Here is a 20219-nt window from a genome sequence, read left to right on the forward strand (position 1 = left end):
CGAACAGATTTGAGAATGGGAATTTTTTCTCAATCCATGTACCAAAAATCTTTCGTGTAGCTTAAAATTTTTTTTTCTATTTTTTTCGATGGAAATCTAAAAATTTTTGTCTTTTCCTCGTATATTAAATTTGTTATTCCGTTTGCAACTTTTTGTCTGAGAATCCAAGACCAGTATATATAACCAGAATATATATATTGACCAATTCGATATAACTATGCCCGTCCGTCTTTCTGTTGAAATAAAGGTAGACGTCAAAATATCTAAGATAAATTAATGAAGTTTTGTGTAGTCATTTGTGGTAGTCATAAGTATTGAAAATGGGTTAACATGTTCGTACATCCCCCATATAACGACGTATTTTTAATGTTTTAAGGTTTAAACTCCATTTTTTAACTGAATTAGCTGTAATTTCACAATTAAGGTTCCCAGTGCACTATAGGTCAAACGGGCCATTTTATTGGCCAAAAGTATTAAAGTTAAAACAAGTATTTGGTTTAAGTTGATATAGCGTTTTTAGATTCAGGGAGAAAAATGGAACAACGTGGGCCAAAAAATTAACCCTTTATGGACCACAAACACAACTGCTACCTTAACCCTTTGGAGACAAAAACTGGAAGGTCTTTTTTTTTGTCAACAGAATTGAAGGCATCGACGTCCGATAAGTTCAGAAGCTTTTTTGTTGTGTTTCGTTTTAGTTTTAATGTGAATATGACTTAAAATTATTACCTTGAAAATCCCACAACATGATGGGACATATTTTGATTATAACTGTATATATTTATAAAAGATTTGTACATAATTTGACTTTAGAACACAGCAGAATGATGTAGACTCCAATTTGGCTAACATTATTTGGTAAGAGGTCTAACCCTGACTTCAAAAATTCAATATTATAGAAAATATGGTAACCTAAAAAAAGTTGTGTAATTCTTGTCGAGCAAATTTACGCAAAACCACATAAAATTTTCTGCATTCGGCACGAGTTAATGAACCAATTTTAATTTTCACTTTCATTGCCGAACGTTGCCGAGACATTAAAAGCGTACTTAACCTCAAAATGTTCTACTTTCTTCGAAAATTCAAAGTTAACACCCATTTAATAACTATTTATACACATAAATGATGCTAGGAGGGCATTTTTGATAAATAGATATCGAATACTTTCTAATCAAATCGTTACTTATGCTAATATTGTGATTTTGTTTCACTCTGAACGTATACAAGTAAACATATTTCGTTAACAAGTTTTTAAAGATATTTGGATAATACATATTTGGCAGCCTGCCACGTAACGGTATAATTTCTCATACAAAAACAAAATGTATTTTTATTATATTTGAAGTGTTTCTTACAAGAAAGTAACACAGAATAAGTGAAAATACAAAGTGCGAAAACTGACTTTTGGCCAGTAAAATGGGCTGTTTGACCTATAGTGCAGTGGTCAGAAAACTCTACGAAAAACTGTTGACATATGTCCATATTTTGGTATGGCACATACATAACGATATGTCCCGATTTTTTGCTATATTGAGAAGTAAGCTAATATTTCACAAAACAATAGCTGAAATCCGACATTTCATGTTTCAAGAGGTCAGAAAACTTCTTTACGAAAAATTGAGGCCATATGCTCACTTTTTGGTATAACCCTCATATACCTCACTGCTTTACCTACTTTGTGGACTTTGTCATGTATATTTTCCTACCAAAATACCTCTAATCTGTCGCTAAAGGTTGCAAGTGACTAAAAAAGTTATCGATAAAAGTGTTAGAAATAGGTCCATATTTTGGTATAACCCCTATAAAACGGTTCCTCATGACCGAAATTCCTGTAATTTGTTATTCCGCGTTCTCAGATTGGAAGGTCAAGCGGATTTGATGTAAAAGACTTGATATTTTTAGTTTTCAAGTTTTATTTGCTTCCTATATTTCGAATGGAATCTCTAGTCATCTTCAGGGAACTACAATAAATTACATTTTACAAGCTATTTTCTGAACATTAAAACTTACTTAAAGGAAGTGATCGTTGTTCACAGTACAAAATACTTTCCTTAACTAAAGTTTAACACATCGATATTTATTTACTTCATGTCTGTAACGCAATTGTCAGTGTCTGTTTTATAATTTAATCGCTTGTTTGTGGTGTGTTGATTACACTGGTCAACACGACTTTTGCTTCAACCGAAGCTGTTGTTGTTTCTAAATGAAATCGGCGAGTTATTTTCAAATCCGGTCACAGTTTTCCTCCATCAGCTCTTGTTCTTGAGATATAGCTCAAAATCGGTTTTTACGAGTTTTACCCAGAATTTCGTTATTTTCGGATACAAACAAATATTTTTTGCGGATTTTTCGGCACTAGTATTAAGAAGATGTTGTACGCTCGATACAAAACGTTTTTTGAAATAATTATGGCGAATATATATCAAAAAATATAGAAAACATACGTTGGATCTTGTAAAAATTGCATATTTTGAGTACTTTAAGCTGTAATAACGTCATCGGGGGAAGTAATAGAAGCTTCATATGACACTCCGGATATGCTCAGGGTGTCTACTATATAATCCTGTATTCAAAGTTCATAGCGCCCACGATTCGCCCATAACCTTAAAATCGTATTTGAAAATAGCTCGCCGATTTCATTTAGAAACAACAACAACTTCGGTTGAAACATTCAACTTTTTTAATTTTGTTGAGCAGTGTTATATGCAACATCTAAAGAGTGAAGCGTTTGTGGCAGTTATTCTATTGAGCTTAAATTTTGATGTTGTCGAAATCAGGGACGCGTGCTGTGAGGGTGCAGTGAGCTTCTAACGCTGTTTTTGTTCCAATGGTTTATTTCGAGCTTTGTGATCTGATTTATGTGCTGATGTCCTGGTCTTTAGAATGGTTTTTGTAGTGCCAACATATACCTTCTGGCTATGTTGGACTTGTCAACCTTGCAATTAATGCGATAGACTACGTTAGATTTATCTTCGCCATTTAAATATATGAAATCGGACGAAAATATATTTATAGGAGCTATATGCAAATGATTTTCCCCAATTTTTAGCTGAATCGGACAATAAATGCGACCTGTGCATTGCGAATGGACGGATGGCCATGCATAAATCGATTCACAAAGTGATTATATATATACCTAGAAGGAACTATGGGTTTATCTCGTTTCTTTTGTATGTTACCACAATGTGGTGTAGGTTATAAATATCTGCTGACAAAAATGTGAAAATACTCGTATTGAAACCAAGCAAATATCAATTTAATGTTCCTAATTCACATTCCAATATACATACATAAAACTGTAATTTGCAGTTACTGCGGTAATTTTTACTATTTATAGGTCTTAGGTAAGTCCAGGCGTCCAAATAGTCCATAATGTGCTGATGCTTAAAAAAGTAGGGGAACGGAAATATGACAAAGTTTGGAAAAAATCCAAGCAGAAATGTCAAAACCAACGTATCGGTCATTCAGATTCCAACAAAATCCCAAATTGGGGACAATTTGTAATAGTCTTATGGGAACTTTCTTCGAAAGGACAAGTACCTACCGTGGCTCAAGGTAACATCTATAAAAAATCATCTGACCACTGTTCGCGCCATGAATAACAAAAGACTTTACGCTAAATCCAACATTACAACAATAATAACAACTACAAACCCTTTAATCAATAATTCGTACCTACTGTTGCTTGATGTTGTTCCTTTAGTAAAGATTCCATTCGTCCATTCCAAATATTCCAATACAAGAAGTACCTGAATAATTTGTACTGGAAAAGTAAAACGCCAAAATAATGTTGAAATGAAATCCAAATGGATTACTTTGAGGTCTCATATAATTAATTAATTCAAATAGTTATATATACTTTGTACACCTAATTAAGAACTACTTAGATTTATATTTTTTATAAATACATATTCACATATTATAGCTAAGGTATTATAAGGCATTGTTATCACTTGTACAACAGAGAATGATGGGGCGTCTCTGCTATAGACCCATAGTCATCGTAAAATGCATAAGTTTCGGCATTTGGATAATGAGTATCATAATATTTGTCAGAGTGAATCACCGCATTGTTGACCGGAACTGGCGATGAAAATCTGTCAGCTCCTTGACATGCATGTGAATTGTAGTCATGGGAGTGTACTTTGGGTACGTTATTCGTATTAAAGGGTTCATCTTCCAGATCATAGATTGCTTTTGAGTACAAATTCTGATAATATGGTGGTAAATCAGATAAGTCAGTTTCAGAAGACGAGTAAAAATAGGTTTGCTGTTTATTGCGATATGAGTGATGTGGTGAATATTTGTTTTTGTTGTAGCCACTGTTGTAATCACGACCATATGTATAGGGATCAACGGTAGAAGATGTTCTATAGTGGGCAACAGAATTATAAACTTTAGGTAATGGCTTTCGTACTGGGACACTTGGTGAAGTTCCGTATGTGCTTGAGTGCTCATAACTACTATGTGGCTGATAACTGTGTGAATGTGACGTCGATGGAATCAACTTTCTCTGATGGTAGTATGTCGACTCAATACGACCTTGCGGTAGTGGCTCAGATACCTCCGTTATCTGAATTATCTCGTTTTTACCTTGCGGATTAAGTTGAACTTTCCGACAGAATTCCTTACAACCAATTTTACATTCACAATAACACTTCCTGTAGGGATCATTGCTTGGTGTTGTCGTCGTAGTAAGGGTAGAAGGAGTCGTACTAGTTGTTGAGTTTGTTGCGGTGGGTGTTGTGGCTGTAGTTGAGGTTTCAGGACTTGCAGTACTAAGTGGTGGAGCTATAGTTGTTCTATTTGATGGAATTTGATCACATGGCACTTCTTCCCATATTTCTTCTTCACATTCATAACATCCACCGCTGGGATAGGCCCAAGTTGGCGTGAGCGTTAACAAGTAAAAAATCGCTGTCAAGATTTTTTTATCACGTACCTGGAAGTTTATTAAAGAAATACATATCATGAACATTTAATCTTATCGGATTGTGGTCTATTCCGATTTACTCACCATTTTTAGCTGCATTTTGCACGTTCCATATAGATGAACAAGAAATCAACAAAGAATTACCGATAAAGCAAGCAATACAATGGCCACCAACTAAAGAAAGAAGTATGTTAACAATTCGTTACTAATAGCATTCTAAACTATGTTTATGAGAAAATTAAACGTTTTATAAGCTCCAGCTAGCCGATCGTAAAGAAGACACTCGACTACGGACGGAAGTTCGATAAAGAAGCACGTTCGATGGTTTAGCAAAACAAATTTAAATGTTTAACAAACACACACACACATAATAGTGTGCGTGTGAAATAACTTCATTCATACAAAAGTATTCCCCTGGAACCCCCGTAACAACTAACCCATCTCATCAGCAGGGGGTTTAGAAGAGCCCATTAAAATTAGTCCGTTCTCCTGCTTAACTGGTTGGGTACGAAAATACAGTTTTAACCTCTTCGAATACAATTTAAAATTGGAACTGAACGAAGTCGGTTGGCGTTCTTTTAAAACTGAAGTTCTAAGCGAATGAACGTGATTGAAAAGTTTTTCGTATATTTAGCTTTTCTACTCGTTTTATGCCGTAGCCGACTTTATGTTGTAAAAGGTTAGCTAAAGCAGCAAGTGATAACGATGTAAACTTGACGTAAACATCTAACAACGGCTTATGAAGATTTTCAGTTTAGCCTGCAGTTAACAATCTGTGTTGGAAATAGAAACTGTAACTTTTAGTTCTGCTGATAGACATAAATATAGTTATATTAAATTACTTTAGACATAGATAGCTTGTATTGCTGGTGCATTTTATATTTATTCATTTACCCTTTAAATACAGTGACGAACATAATTATTGGCATTTCAACAGGCTTTGCTTAAAACAATGTCTTGTGATATACACTAAATTTAAAACTCATATAAATTATGTGCTCTATTTCCATTTCAGAAACCTTTTTTGAAAAATGTTAAGTTGTATACAATAATTTATCAGTCTTTTCTACAGTATTTTCTACAGATACTACGCAACATTTTACAAATATTATGCAATCTGTTCACTGAAGTCACTACGTGATAATCTTTTAGTGATAACTGTACTGATTTAAATAATGAGCGTTTTTATAATAATTTGTTCTTAAAAGCAGAAACGAAACCGCCATTAATTTTGTCCACAACAAACAAAAATTTCTTGCAAGCGGTTTCGTAATTGGGAATTTTTTTCTTTATTGAAAAAAAAATTATTCTTTTTTTGTAATGGAATATGAAACGATTGACAACATTTCCCATATATACTTTGGAACGATCAGCGATGTACCTCATTAAAATAATAGTTTTAGACTCCGGGAAATATGTAATCTATCTAGCCGCGTCCAGAGCCAAAGCTCAAAAAAACCTCTTAAGAATGGAATATCCGATTTGGCCGAAACTTTGCAACTTCCGGGAAGGTCTATATCGGATACCTCTCTCGCAAAAGTTTAACAGACTCGCTTATGGGTAGACCTTGTGGTCTTGAAAGGAATGACCTTTACACAAAACAGAAAATCCCACAGTTAGGACAACCTTCAAGATGGACTATGTTGACCCCTTTTCGGTGTTGTACACCTTACGCAAAATGCAAGTGAAATATAAGATTTACATATAAAAAAGGCATTTTCGCAAGTGGACAGTATTTCAACCTTAATCAAGATATCATAATTCTCCCTTTTTCACGTCTTCTGAAAATGATATCCAGTTACCGGTGGCCTATAGTAAAAATTGCTAAAACTCCAACTTATAACAACCATACAAATAGCAAATAACACAAATAACACAAATAACAAATGGTACTAAGTTTCGGTACTTTTCGTAAATATGAAGTACTAATTTCCAAACTACTTCCCTACCTCTACGCTAAGAGCTCACAGTTCACATAATAGTACCAAATGAACTCTAACACCAAATTTCAGAAATGTAGCTTTATTTGTACATATAATACATAATGGTACCAAATTTAGTACTATTTGATAATTTTTGTACATTTTAAGCATGAATTTCCCCCAAAACAGAACTCTTTTTTACCTCATCAGAGACCTTGAACCCTTATTTCATTCACATAATAGTATGATTAATGAGTCCCAATATGCCTTTCGTCAAGGATATAGCACAACACATTTACTTCTCAAGCTAACAGACTCGATTCGTGAGAATATTAATAATGACCAGCTATGTGTTCTGGCATCTCTGGACTTGTCTAAAGCTTTCAATTCAATTAACCATTCGCTACTTATTGGTAAGCTAAGAGATCACTTCAATTTCTCAAAATCGGCGTGTAAGCTAATTTATTCTTTTCTTTTCGATAGAAGGCAATTTGTCGCACTAAATGGTATTGAATCTGATACTCTTCCATTATTCTCTGGGGTTCCACAGGGTTCTGTTCTTGGCCCACTCTTATTTATTTTATATATGAATGATCTGACATCTTACATCGATTCACCTGCGTGTTCCACGTTATTGTTTGCAGACGATATATTTCTGCTTTTTAATGGTAGCCGTGATGACCCATGTTTGCTTGAAACGGTTATAAACTCTAAATTACATTCATTTATTAATTGGGCCTCTAGGAATTCATTACATGTCACTAACGTTTAATAGTGGCAACCAAACTTTGCCAACTTTTGACATATTCTTGGGCCAAGATAAAATTGATTTTGTGTTACAACACAAATGCTTAGGCTTAATTATTGACAATGAACTTTCTTTTAAACGTCACATCGATGTTTTGACAGGCAAAGTCTCGGGTACTTTGCGAAGAATCTATGGGTCTAATTTATACTTTCCTCAACGTGTTAAACTAACTTTAGCTAATTCACTCTTATTGTCAAATGTATTATATGGTCTTGAGGTGTATTCGGGTACAATTGGCATTCAGTTTGACAGACTTAAGAGAGTTGTCAATACCATTACGCGCTTCGTTTTCAATATCCCTCGAGTTAATCACATTTCTTCTCACGTTATTCGCTTTCTTGGATGTTCTTTCGAGATGTTTGTTAAATTTCGCTGTATTCTTCTTTTCTATAACTTGATTAGGAGTAACAGACCTCCTGCTTTGAGACAAATGTTTGTTTTTTCACACTTCTCCAGAAGTCCTCAGATTTTTATTCCTATGATTCGGAAAGACATATACGCGAGGTCATTTTTAGTGCGTGTGGCGAGGTGTTGGAATTTCTTGCCATTTGAATTGCGTATCTTTTCACATAGTAATAATGTATTTCGCTTGAAAGCTAAGAGCTATTTTCTTAATATTTCTTGAGCATTTCCTGTACTTTGATTTTGATTGGGGTACTATTCACAGGACATTTGTATATAGTTTAATATGTACATATTTAAATGTCTATTTTGACGGCTGGGGAGCCAACAACAGATTTGATTTTCATAAATATTTAAAATATTGTAACATTTTTATGTTTTTTTTATTAATTTTTTTATTTTAGTTTTAATTTTTTACGATTTTTTAAAGAATATATATATTTATATATATTATATCTCTCAGGTGTATCATAGTCGAAAAATACTTTCAATGGCCGTATTGGCTTTGTATTATAAATGGAATTTGAAATAAATAAATAAATAATACCAAATTGAGTACCATTTAGAACTTCTCGTACACTTAAAGTACAAATTTCACAAATCCTTTCCATCTATCTCTTTTATACGATGTTGTCAGATTTCTAGATCCATCCGCTCCCCAAATACCCTACGTATTTCCAACTACATATCGCCCATTTACTCAAAGAGTGGCATAACTCAAAAAATGCGTTTTCTGAGTTAGCAATTTTATTTTTTCCACGACTTCTAATTTATCTTGTGTTAAATTTTCATGCTGATATCTCAAAAGTTCAACGAGTTACAGTTTATTTACTTCGAGCATAATTGATAATTGACATAATTGAACATGTAAATGTAATTTTTGTCAGTCATCAGGCAACCACAAAATATTTTGATGTTGCTGGACAGTTTGACAGTTATCGATATTTCCGAAAAATTGACAGTCAAAACCGATCGTGTGTACCCCGCTTCAGTAATACATGCCATTCATTCATTCAAGATTAAAAATAGCACACCTATTCCTACACATCATATGTTTTCATTATTTTGCCCAAATTCTGTTACATACTAGTTTCTTCGGCAATTTGGTGAAGGGACAGTCCATATTCCCAAAAATCTTAAATATTGGCTGTTTCTTCGAGACACAGTTCGAACTGTGTTGTAGTTTAGCTCATTATGTTTTGTTATTAGTTTCTTTATTTAAATTTCCTTTTTAATTAAACAATAATTTTGCGATCATAAATAAATACCTTGAATTGTCACTAGTTTGGCAATTGAATTTAGGAAAAAATAATGTAACTGCGTTATGACACTATGAACAATATTTACATTAGGGCAATCCAAAATTTTTTTTATTTGAGTTCCTGCCCCCTAATTTTTTCCATTTGATCCAGAAACCTTATATACGTTTTATGGCAATCGGTTACGTTAAACCGTGCCACCCAAGGGATCTTTGTTTCCAGAGTAATTTGTATTGGGCCAATTGATGGAAAAACTTTGCCAGTTCATTGTTGTGGCTATAAAACAAATACTACAAAAATTTGTGAAAATCGAATCAGATTTTGATATAGCTCCAATATGCATATTTGGCCGATTTTGGGCAATATATAGCTATATCAAAATCCTTTCCGATGTTCAAAAAAGTTTGTTGGATTCGTTCTTAGCCACAACAATGCACTATAGGTAATTTGCCCAGTTTTTGAGGCAAAAAGTCGATTTTGCAACTTTTAATAATAATAATTTTTTAGTTGGCATTGAAAAAAGAACATGTCAAAAGTTATTAATATGAATGATATTTTTCAAAACAGCGTCATTATCGCGGTTTAAATTGCAGTCAAAATGAGAATTTCGAAGAGGAACTAAAAAAAATATATATTGTAAGGGATATTTCAATGTATCTAAAACCGCGGAAAAATAAACCAGAGATAAATATATGTAAAATAGAATAGATTGGCAATTGCGAGAGGAATTTATTTAATATATAATACAGCTTAACCATTTTGGGTAGCGACCAAAAAACACAAAATGTCAGAAATAAATATTTTAATTTTCTTAAACTCACTTCATATAGACTTATACTAAATTGGCCGTGTTTGGCCGTGATTTTGAAACCTAGAACACATTACTGAAAGTCTTCTGCATTGGTATTACTAGGTTTCAAAACCCGATTTTGCCCGTTTTTGGATATTTATGAGATTTTATTAGGTTACTTTTCAATAAAAGTCCTAAAATTGTGGAAGTTTGGTTTGAGGAAATAAACAATAAATGTGAAAAATATTGTTGTTTACAATTTCATTGCAAGTAAAATAAGTAATGGCGACAAATTGTTCGGTATATCCGTGGTTTTTTATAAACGGTGCGGCAGTAGTAAGCTTTATTTTATCTCTCTATTACATATTAATCATTGAAACGGTTTAAGGAAGTACTAAACTCGTCTTTATTAGCGTATATTCAAAAAAATATACAAAACTGTAGTAACAATTCATTGGAAAATCTACTCGCGGGGACAAAATTTTTGTTACTAACTACCGTGATCTTTTTCAACAGTTTGTGGTGTATAAGAAAACTAATGAAAATTGCATTAGATAAAATAGCTTTGTTCGTTATAAACGTAGTTGCTTATAACCGTTGTTCGTTATATCCGAATTTATCTGTAGATATCTTTGTTTTATCCCATTTTTACACATAAATAATTTAAAAAGTTTAAAAATCCTTTAATTCCGTTGTTATTCATTTTTGCCTCAAAAACAGGGCAAATTACCTATAGTGCAATGTACGGGTATAGTCGATTGGACCATCATTTTGGCATTTAGAGTATTTTCGCACAAATTACTATGGAAATAAAGATCCCTTGGGTGGCACCGATCGCCATAAAATTTCATAAATAAGGTTTTTGGATCAAATGGAAAAAATAGGCGGTAGGAGTTCCAAACAAAAAAAGGTTTTTTTGTGACAGAGCATATTTCAACAATGTGTTATTAAAGTATGTATATTAGGGCGACCCACAGAGGGGAAATTTGTGTTAAAAGTTAATCAAAAGCCCTAGAAAGCTCAGTTATAGTCGGATTGATATAAAATTTTGCACAAAGCATAACTTCTGTAGAAGGATTAATCCTATAGAAAATAACGAAAATCGGTGCAGATTTGGATGCAGCTTCCATATATATACGCATCTGAAATGAGATAAAAATGGACCAAAATCACTGAAATTTGACACATGCAACCTGAACTAGCCTAAAAAAACATTGAGCCAATTTTCAAACAAATCGGTACAGATGTATATATAGTCCCATATACATATATTTCATTCCAAATTTTATTTTTTGAAACTTACATAAATTAAATTTTTCTCAATTCACATGAGAAAAGCCGTGAATGTTTCTGAATAATGCAAACATATTTGATAGGTGTTGGTTTAGTCTGATAAATAAAAGTCCCGGTTATAAGGCGGAACAACATTTAGTGTGAGTAAACCTCGCAATTCCATGTAAAAATATTTCATATGTTAGTTGAGAAAAATTAGATTATTTCGGAATGGCGCAAATATGCGCAATTTTTTATGTTTGGATCTGATATTTGAGACTCAAGCGCATAACACATTAGAAGAAACGATGGTCGGGAAACGACGGGGAAATAGACTTTTTCACTATTGAAATTGTAGTAAGCTTAAAAATTATCATAAAAAATTTTCATAAATAGGGCATGTATCACCATTATTAAAGAGCAAACATGTAAAATCAATCTGAAAATTTTAAATGGTAATCTTGTTCGGAGACTGTACAAAAACAATAACTCGTGAAAAATATAAATGTTCGCGAAAATAATGTCATTTTAATGTTCACCTAATTTCTTAGTTTTCGAAAATTTACTTTTTGTTTTCAGTATGGCTGAGTTCAATCGACTGCTGCATTGGATTGGTTAATCTTACAAAGTCGAGGAAGGTTATAGCAAATGTAGAAAAGAGTCTGGTTGCCGTTTATCAACATTTTTTTCATAAAAAAACGATTTTCATATTTTGAGTTTTGAGCAACTTTAGGCCTATGTTTCCCCTCTGTGCGACCCATAAAAAACAAAATATTTTTATTTTGGAGCTCCTACTTCCTAAATTTGTTTCGATTTAATCCAAAAACCTTATATGTGAAATTTTACGGGAATTGGTTAACGTTAACCCGTATCTACCGAGCGAACTTTGTTTCCATAGTAATTTGTATGGGGTCAAAGGTGTATTTTCACGAAAATTCTCTAAAGGCCGTAATTATGGTCTAATCGATGAAAAAACTTTAGCAGTTCATTATTGTGGCTAAAAAATGATCTCTACAAAAATTTATGTCGATCGGTTAACGATAACCCGTGCACTCTGGCCGCTCTTTATTTTTCATAGAACTTTGTATTGGGACCAAAAACGAATTTTCCGAAATCGCTCTACAGGCCACAATTATTTTCCAATCGATGGAAAAAAGTTTACCAGTTCATTATTGTGGCTGAAAAATGAATCCTACAAAAATTTATGAAAATCTATTCTCTTTAGACATATATTTGATGTTAATTAAGTTTCATGTTAAACAGTGAAAAAATATCTGATGTACGAATTAATAGTGGTTAGGGCTCGTATAAAGAATAAATTAGCAAACTTAACATAATAATAGAAAGATGATTACGAATCACTGTAGATTGTGTAGACGTATTCAAGTAACTTGGTAGTACATAAGTATCGAAGAACAGGCATCTTTGGGCCACACCTATACTTTGTATAAATACGCGGTCGATACATTTGCCGACGATGACTATATTAGTCAGCGAATAAAACAGAAGATATCGCCACCGATAAACTAAAGCAGTTATTTTTTTTAATAATGACATGGACAAAAAAGTGGCGGTTGAAATTAAATGAAAGCAAATCAATACATATTTCTTTTTTGGAAATAAAATTAACCCACATACACCACCCATTTGTATCCACAATAATAAAATTCTAAATGCTAACACAGCAAAAAATCTAGGGAAGAGTCTTGATACAAAAATTAAATGGAAAGAGCACGTGAGGAACTGGATTTTCACAACAAAATGAAACGTTACTATAATAAACTTCTTGTACATAAACAAATTATAAAATCCATATGGAATATGGTATTCAACTATGGAGATGAGCAAATCAATCCGAAATCTAAAAGATTAAAAATCTAAAAAAGATACACATACGCTCTGTAGTGAAAGCTCCATGGTATGTATCAAATTCCGATCTGCATAGATATTTTCGTATGATATTAGGCACAGACGCAATAAAGTCGCATTTAAATCTAACAGTTTTTAAAAAATGTTTTATTGGAGTTTTCAATTCGGTTGAATATTGGTCAAAAAATGACATACTGGTTTTAGGAGCAAGTGTGCCCATTTGTGCCGAAACAATGACTGAGATATTCGACAAAAAGATTTTTTTCAAAAACATTTGTTTTTTCGAAATTCGAAAACTTTTTACGCAGAAATGAGCACAACCCGAACACAATGCAGCACAACTTCAGAAAATTTACCCTTGAACTAAAATCTTGAAAAAAATTTGAAGATCGGATCGGATTCTGATATAGCTCCAATATGCATATTTGAACGATTTTGGGTATTTTGGGCCCTATATAGCTATATCAAAATCCTTGTAAAGATTTTTCATCGATCGGACCATAATTGTTTAGAGAATTTTCGTGAAAATGTATCTTTGGCCCCATACAAATTAAAAATATATGAGGAAAAGCAAAAATTGGTAATAATTATGTTGGACTTTTTTCATCAGTGTTCTAGAGAACATCGTTGAGTAAAGACGGTAAATTGAATGAATAAATCAGTGTTTTGTTTTTTCATAAAGAAATTCAGCTTTTAGTAAATTAAATGTCCAATACATTTTATAATTGAATCAAAAAGGTGAATGGAAATATTTTATTGGACAAGGAAGAAATCGCATTTAATATTGGTAATTACATCAATACATTTTTCATTACGGCGTGCCTTAACAAATTTAAATGGAAGGTGCCTACACCTCGGAAGTTTTTGCTGATTCTGAAACTACAATGCTCATAGATGAGAAATATCAAGAAACGAAAAAAATCGACGGAGGAATTTTCAAATAAATCGCGATTTAAGTTCACATTTTAGGGGTTCTTTAGGTTTTCACGATTTTGCTTGGAAACCGCGAGTCCTATGTAAATAGCCTAAAGAGAATGTTGTAGCTGTGAAAATCCTTAACAAGATTGATCTTTATGATATTTTCGTATGTTTTACCGTTTTTGAGATATAGAAGTTCAAATTGAGACAATGCACTGACTGTATCGCCTCCTTATAAAACAATGTCATTACTGCAATTTCATTTCATTTATTTATTCAGTAATAAAGAAGCCTAGGTGGCCAATAATATATTACAAAGGTAAAATACGCCTGATACTTATATAATAATAAATTCATATTCATTAAATACAGAATAAAAATGATCTCAAAATACATGTTGGCTCCCCAGCCATATAAAGAAAAGAATGTGAAAACTACAGAAAATATTACAAGTCATGCCAGTGATAGATATTGCCAACACTCAAATCAAGGGACAAGAGATTGGTTAAGAAACGACATCAATTTAAGTCGAAATACGTTGTTAGAGTGGGAAAAAATTCTCAAGTCATGCGGGAAACCATTCCACATGCGAGCTATTCTAACAACAAAAGATCTAGCATACACGGACCTAGCAATACGATTTATGAAAACTTGAGGATTTCTGGTGGATCTAGAAAACATAAACATCGAACGCAAGGCAATAGGCATACCAGTCTTCACAACATTGTAGAACAAAATCAAATTACGATATTTCAGAAAACTTTTGAATGAACAACCCAGAAACCTTTGTACATGACTAGATATGTGGTTTCTCCTAGGTATGTTGTAAACAAACCGTACTATAGTATTTACTACACGCCTCAACTTCAGAATATTATTCCAACATGTGCCCGAAACAACCTCTAAGCCATATAAAACTTGGGACATCAAAAGCGAGTGAGCTATGATGTTTCTAACACGAAGCGGTAAGAACATATTAGTGGATCTCATTCTCCGCAAAACGCCCCAGACTCTACCAGCGATTCCATCAATATGGGGTTTAAAATTTAATTTGGTGTCTAGAACTACACCCAGACATTTATGTCTATCAACACATTCCAGTTGATCACTACCAAGAAACAGACTCAAATTCACCAACGAACGATTGGAAGGGCAAAAAATCATGGCTTTCGTTTTGGAGGCATTGACCAAATTAAACTTAAATACATATCTTGAAAATGGCACAACCTAGAAAAAAATAAATCATCCAATCTTGTAGAGAATTTTTACAGCTTCAACATTTTCTTTAGTCCCATTTTCATACGACTTGCGGTTTTCAAGCAAAATCGTGAAGATCAAAAACGGTAAAACCTACGAAAATATCATAAAGGCCAATCTTGTGGAGAATTTACACAGCTACAACATTTTCTTTAGACTCATTTCGATACGACTTGCGGTTTCCAAGCAAAGTCGTGAAAACCTAAAAAAACCCCTAAAATTGTGAATTTTGATCGCGATTTATTTAAAAATCCCTCCGGCGATTTTTTCTGTTTTTTATCTTTCTTATCTATGAACATTGCTGTTTCAGAATCCGCAAAAACATCCCATGTGTAAGCGGTTTCCATTAAAAGTTAGTTAAGGGGCACTGTGCATAATATTGTTTTATAAGGGGGCGATACAGTCAGTGCATTGTCCCAATTTGAACTTCCATATCTCAAAAACGGTAAAACCTACAAAAATATCATAAAGGACAATCTTGTGGAGAATTTTCTCTGCTACAACATTTTTTTAGACCCATTTACATAGAACTCGCGGTTTCCAAGCTAAATGAAATCCTAAAGAAGCCCTAAAAATGTGAACTTAAATCGCGATTTATTTTAAAATCCCTCCGGCGATTTTTTTGTTTCCTGATATTTCTCATCTATGAGCATTGTAGTTTCAGAATCAGCAAAAACTTCCGAGGTGTAAGCACCTTCCATTTAAATTTGTTAAGGCACACCGTGTCATATATGTACATACATATTAATATTTGAAATATGGATGTACCTATTTATTACATTATATAATCATTTGATTCCAGATGCCGATTTCCCGCTGATGATTTCAACTTTGAAGAAAATGTGTTTTATTTCACAACTAAGAAGAAGCGTTGAACGATGTTTCTATATAATTTTTTTTCTTTTTAAAAGTGCGACTTTTTATAATTTATTTCATTCAGTTTTTCTTTTATTAAAGAGTGTTATGTATTTCCTTGGAATTTTGTATGTACCTATGTGTCTTTGTTGCTTTGCTTTTTTTCTATGCCCTTCAATAAAAAACACCACCATTTATAAATGTGTTTACATGTTAGAAATAGCCAGTGAGAGCTTGCTGAGAGCAAGTGAGCATACATTTCAATGTGTTTCACATTGACATTTACGCTCCCTTGCTCTCAGAAGGCGCCCACTGGTGCATGTGTTTGTTTTTTTTTTTGTGGCTTTTGGGTTTGTATTTGTTTGCACCCAAACATATATTTGTTTGCAGGACCCAAACATATGTTATGTTTGGGACGGCTTGCAAACAAATATATGTTTGCTGCAAAATATGTTAAGAGAGGCCATTTTTTCTGTATGCATGGAAACAAAGATTCCAGGTTGGCACGGGTTAACCTTAACCGATCGCCATAAAATTTCATATATAAAGTTTATGGGTCAAATGGAAAAAATTGGGGCGTAGGAAACCCAAAAGTTTTGTTGTTGTTTTGGGTCACAGTCGAACTTCTCTATAACGAACTTCCCTATAGCGAATTTTGCTCTATAACGAATAAAAATTAAAAACAAAACTTTTTTCCATTAATTTTCACCTATTTTTACCACTCTATAACGAATATTTCTTTATAACGAAGTGTTTTTAATGCACAATTGGAAATTTTCACAAAAAACTATCTTTCTATAAAGAATTTTTGTCAAACTTTTTTGATTGGAGTGTACACAACAAATGAAAAACAAAACACATTCATCAATGTTTATACCCTCAGCCTTTAGGCTAGAAAGTGTATATCGTCACCGTAAATGCCGGAAGACGTAACCGACATGAAAATCGAAATTTATTTTTTGACGTAAACTGATCAATAAAGCTAAAATACATGCTCTGGCAAAATTTCAAGCTTCTACGTTCAAAAACAACGATGCTATTCAAGAAATGGCATTTCGGAAAATGGGATAATATTGCCGATTTTGTTGTAATGGAGTATCTCAAAACTAAGCACTTCAGCGGTTTTGGTTTCACTACTAATTCCCCTTCGTATATGATCGATAATATCCCATATACTCGCCTTCATAAGATTAATATTCTATAAAACAGTTTTTAATTTTATAACGTTTTTTGTTTCTCCTGTAAAGTTTTATTTTTGTGGGTTACGTCTTCCGGCATTTATGGTGACGATATACACTTTCATACGGGCAAAATGTGCCTCATCGAAATAATGGTTTTAGACCCCAAGTATGTTTGGACGAAATGTGTTTCAGACAATTTGGAGTTGATTGAGCAATGTCCGTCAGTCTGTCTGGCTGGCTGATAACTCTCGAACGGATGATCCGATACGGTTCAAATTTTGGCTTTCGTAATATTTTGTCCAAACTTAGTTTAAGTTTGAAGATGAGCAATATCGGTCCACTCCTTCCGGTACCTCCCCCACAAAAGTTCCAAAATGTTCGGCAAATTCATGGGCACGATAACTCTTGAAGGGAGTAACCGATTTGGTCCATACTTTGCACATCGTGAAATTTCTACCAGACTTAGATGAGGTTACAATATGGACTCAATCGACCCACTCCTTCGGGTACCTCCCACACAAAATTTCGGATAAGTTCAGTTTAGGACCTGCTCTCGAATCGCTCTGATTTTTATTGCAACAACTTGTATTCACTTCCCCCTATACGACGGTACGAGTTTCATCAGGGGCAAGTCCATACTTCCTGAGAAAATGGCCGAATAACTGCAAAAAGCCCCTATGACACCTTGTGTAGTGGTTGGAGCGCAAGATAACTCTCGAACGGATCTATCGATTCGGTTCAAAATTTGACCTTCGTAATATTTTATCAAAACATAGTTTAAATTCGAAGATGGGCTATATCGGTCCACTCCTTCAGGTACCTCCCCCACAAAACTTCAAAAATGTTCGGAAAAATTTTGCGCACGATAACTCTCGAACTGTTTAACCGATTTGGCCCAACATTTGGTCTTCGTCATATTATATCCAAACTTAGTATGATGGGCAATACCGGTCCACAAATTTCGGTACTTCTCCGCAATATTTAAAAAATGTCAGTAAAATGCTAGGACGTTATCACTTGAATGGGGAAACCAATTTGGTCCAAACTTGGGTCTCCTAATATTTTGTCAAAATTTAGTTTAACTTCTTATATTGCCCATATAGGTCCTCCCTAAGGGTACCCCCCACAAAAGTTCAACATTTGTGTCTTAGTGCAGTTAATTCCTAATCCACATTTTGTCGGCAAGTTCAAATGTCCAAAAACGGCCCCAATATTCTGAAGAGACCTTAAATACATTCGATCTGTACGGAGGTGAAAGTTTCGCTTCACATCGGCTGAGGGTATACATCTGTCGGCAAAGCCGACTGACACTTTTTTACTTGTTTTTATTGAAGTTAACAGTAAACAGGGAAGCAAATCTCATTTATCAACGCTCTTGCAATAAAAATTGTTTCAAAATACGTTAAATTTTCAATGTTTGTTTTTGCCCCGGTCTCTCTTTAACGTAGTAATTTGTCAGTCCCCAACTGCTACGTTATAGAGAAGTTTGACTGTACGAGGTTATACATACATATATGCAAAAACAGTCCATATGGAACAAGGGAGATTTCTCTCATATTAATGAATGCACCTATGGGGCCTACTTTTTATCACCAAGTCAGAGCGGAGTCTCTCTTAAGACACCACTTATAGAAAAAAGTGTTACATGGCTGAAATACTCAGGAAATATCGGCAACATTATGCTGAGGGTTATTTTTACCACCGTTGAAAATGTATTGTTTTCTGGCCTGAGAATTAAACCCGGTCATTCAGTGAGCAAGGCATACCACCACGGGGAACACTTTATTAGACCATTATTGATACATCGACTCAAATTCTTACGTTTATCTTTACGAATTGTCACTTTTTAGTATTATTTTCCAACACGTAATTTTATGAAATATAATTTTTATGTTATTTTTACACCGGCTTCAAAGTTAAAGTAACATTATTCTTTTAATACAAACATTATTCTCTTTTGGACATCTTTAATAACCGAATTGAATTGTGTTAAATACTGAACAACATAAACTGTTATAATTGGCACGATCGGTATTTTTAGTCACTAATTTCTAATCAAACACATAACAAAATTGTTTTTGAATTTATATAATAACCTTAAATATTAACAGCAGATGAAAGACAATAACTTTTCAATAGCTAACTTTAAAGTAAACAAAAGAAGTTGGTACCGTTGCCATTATAAATATATCAAAATAATATTGAATGTGAATGCACGTACTAACGTCGATCGTGAAAGTTAATGAGCAAAACAGAAATCAGCAAAATCTTTCAAACAATTTAGAAAGATAACTTGAATGCACGGTATATTTATCTCAATACTTTTTTTCGATTGTCGTAGAAGATAATAGAAGTTTGGTGGGTGGGTGGAAGGTCAACAGTAAAATGTTTTTCGTGGGGAAGTCCAAAGGTAATTGAAATTGCAAACAACTTCTAATGCGGATTTTAGGAAAGTACGGACCCAGTCGACAAAAAACATTTTTGGGTTTGGTGTTGTTAAATCGGGTTTAGATATTATGGCCGCGTCTAAACATGGCTAAATATTGACTTTTAACAGCAAATCGAGGCAATATCTCTGAAACCAATTCGAATCTTGTTTAAACCTCTGAAGCAAACTTGTAGATAAGGGCATGACAAAAATATTTAGAGAAATAATCAATTCGAAAAACTGCATTTATTGCCTCAAAATTCATGATATATCTGAAAACTCCATTATTTTGAATATTTCGCACCATATCTCCAAAACTGTTACA

At 33.5% G+C, this 20219-nt stretch overlaps 1 protein-coding gene across 1 annotated transcript; it reads right to left on the minus strand.

Moving 5' to 3' along the window:
* Positions 1 to 3788: 3788 nt before the first annotated feature.
* On the minus strand, positions 3789 to 19608 carry LOC141392964 (uncharacterized). Its single transcript, XM_073965928.1, has 3 exons — positions 19563 to 19608; positions 5018 to 5107; positions 3789 to 4942 (listed from the first exon to the last, which is right to left on the minus strand). Exons 2-3 carry the CDS (start codon positions 5030 to 5032, stop codon positions 3950 to 3952), a joined length of 1008 nt encoding a protein of 335 aa, XP_073822029.1. The 5' UTR covers positions 5033 to 5107; positions 19563 to 19608; the 3' UTR covers positions 3789 to 3949.
* Positions 19609 to 20219: the final 611 nt, after the last annotated feature.

This window comes from Musca autumnalis, unplaced genomic scaffold (genome assembly GCF_047663935.1).
Source record: "Musca autumnalis isolate F117 unplaced genomic scaffold, ASM4766393v1 scaffold_2, whole genome shotgun sequence".
Classification (NCBI taxonomy): Eukaryota; Metazoa; Arthropoda; class Insecta; order Diptera; family Muscidae; genus Musca; species Musca autumnalis.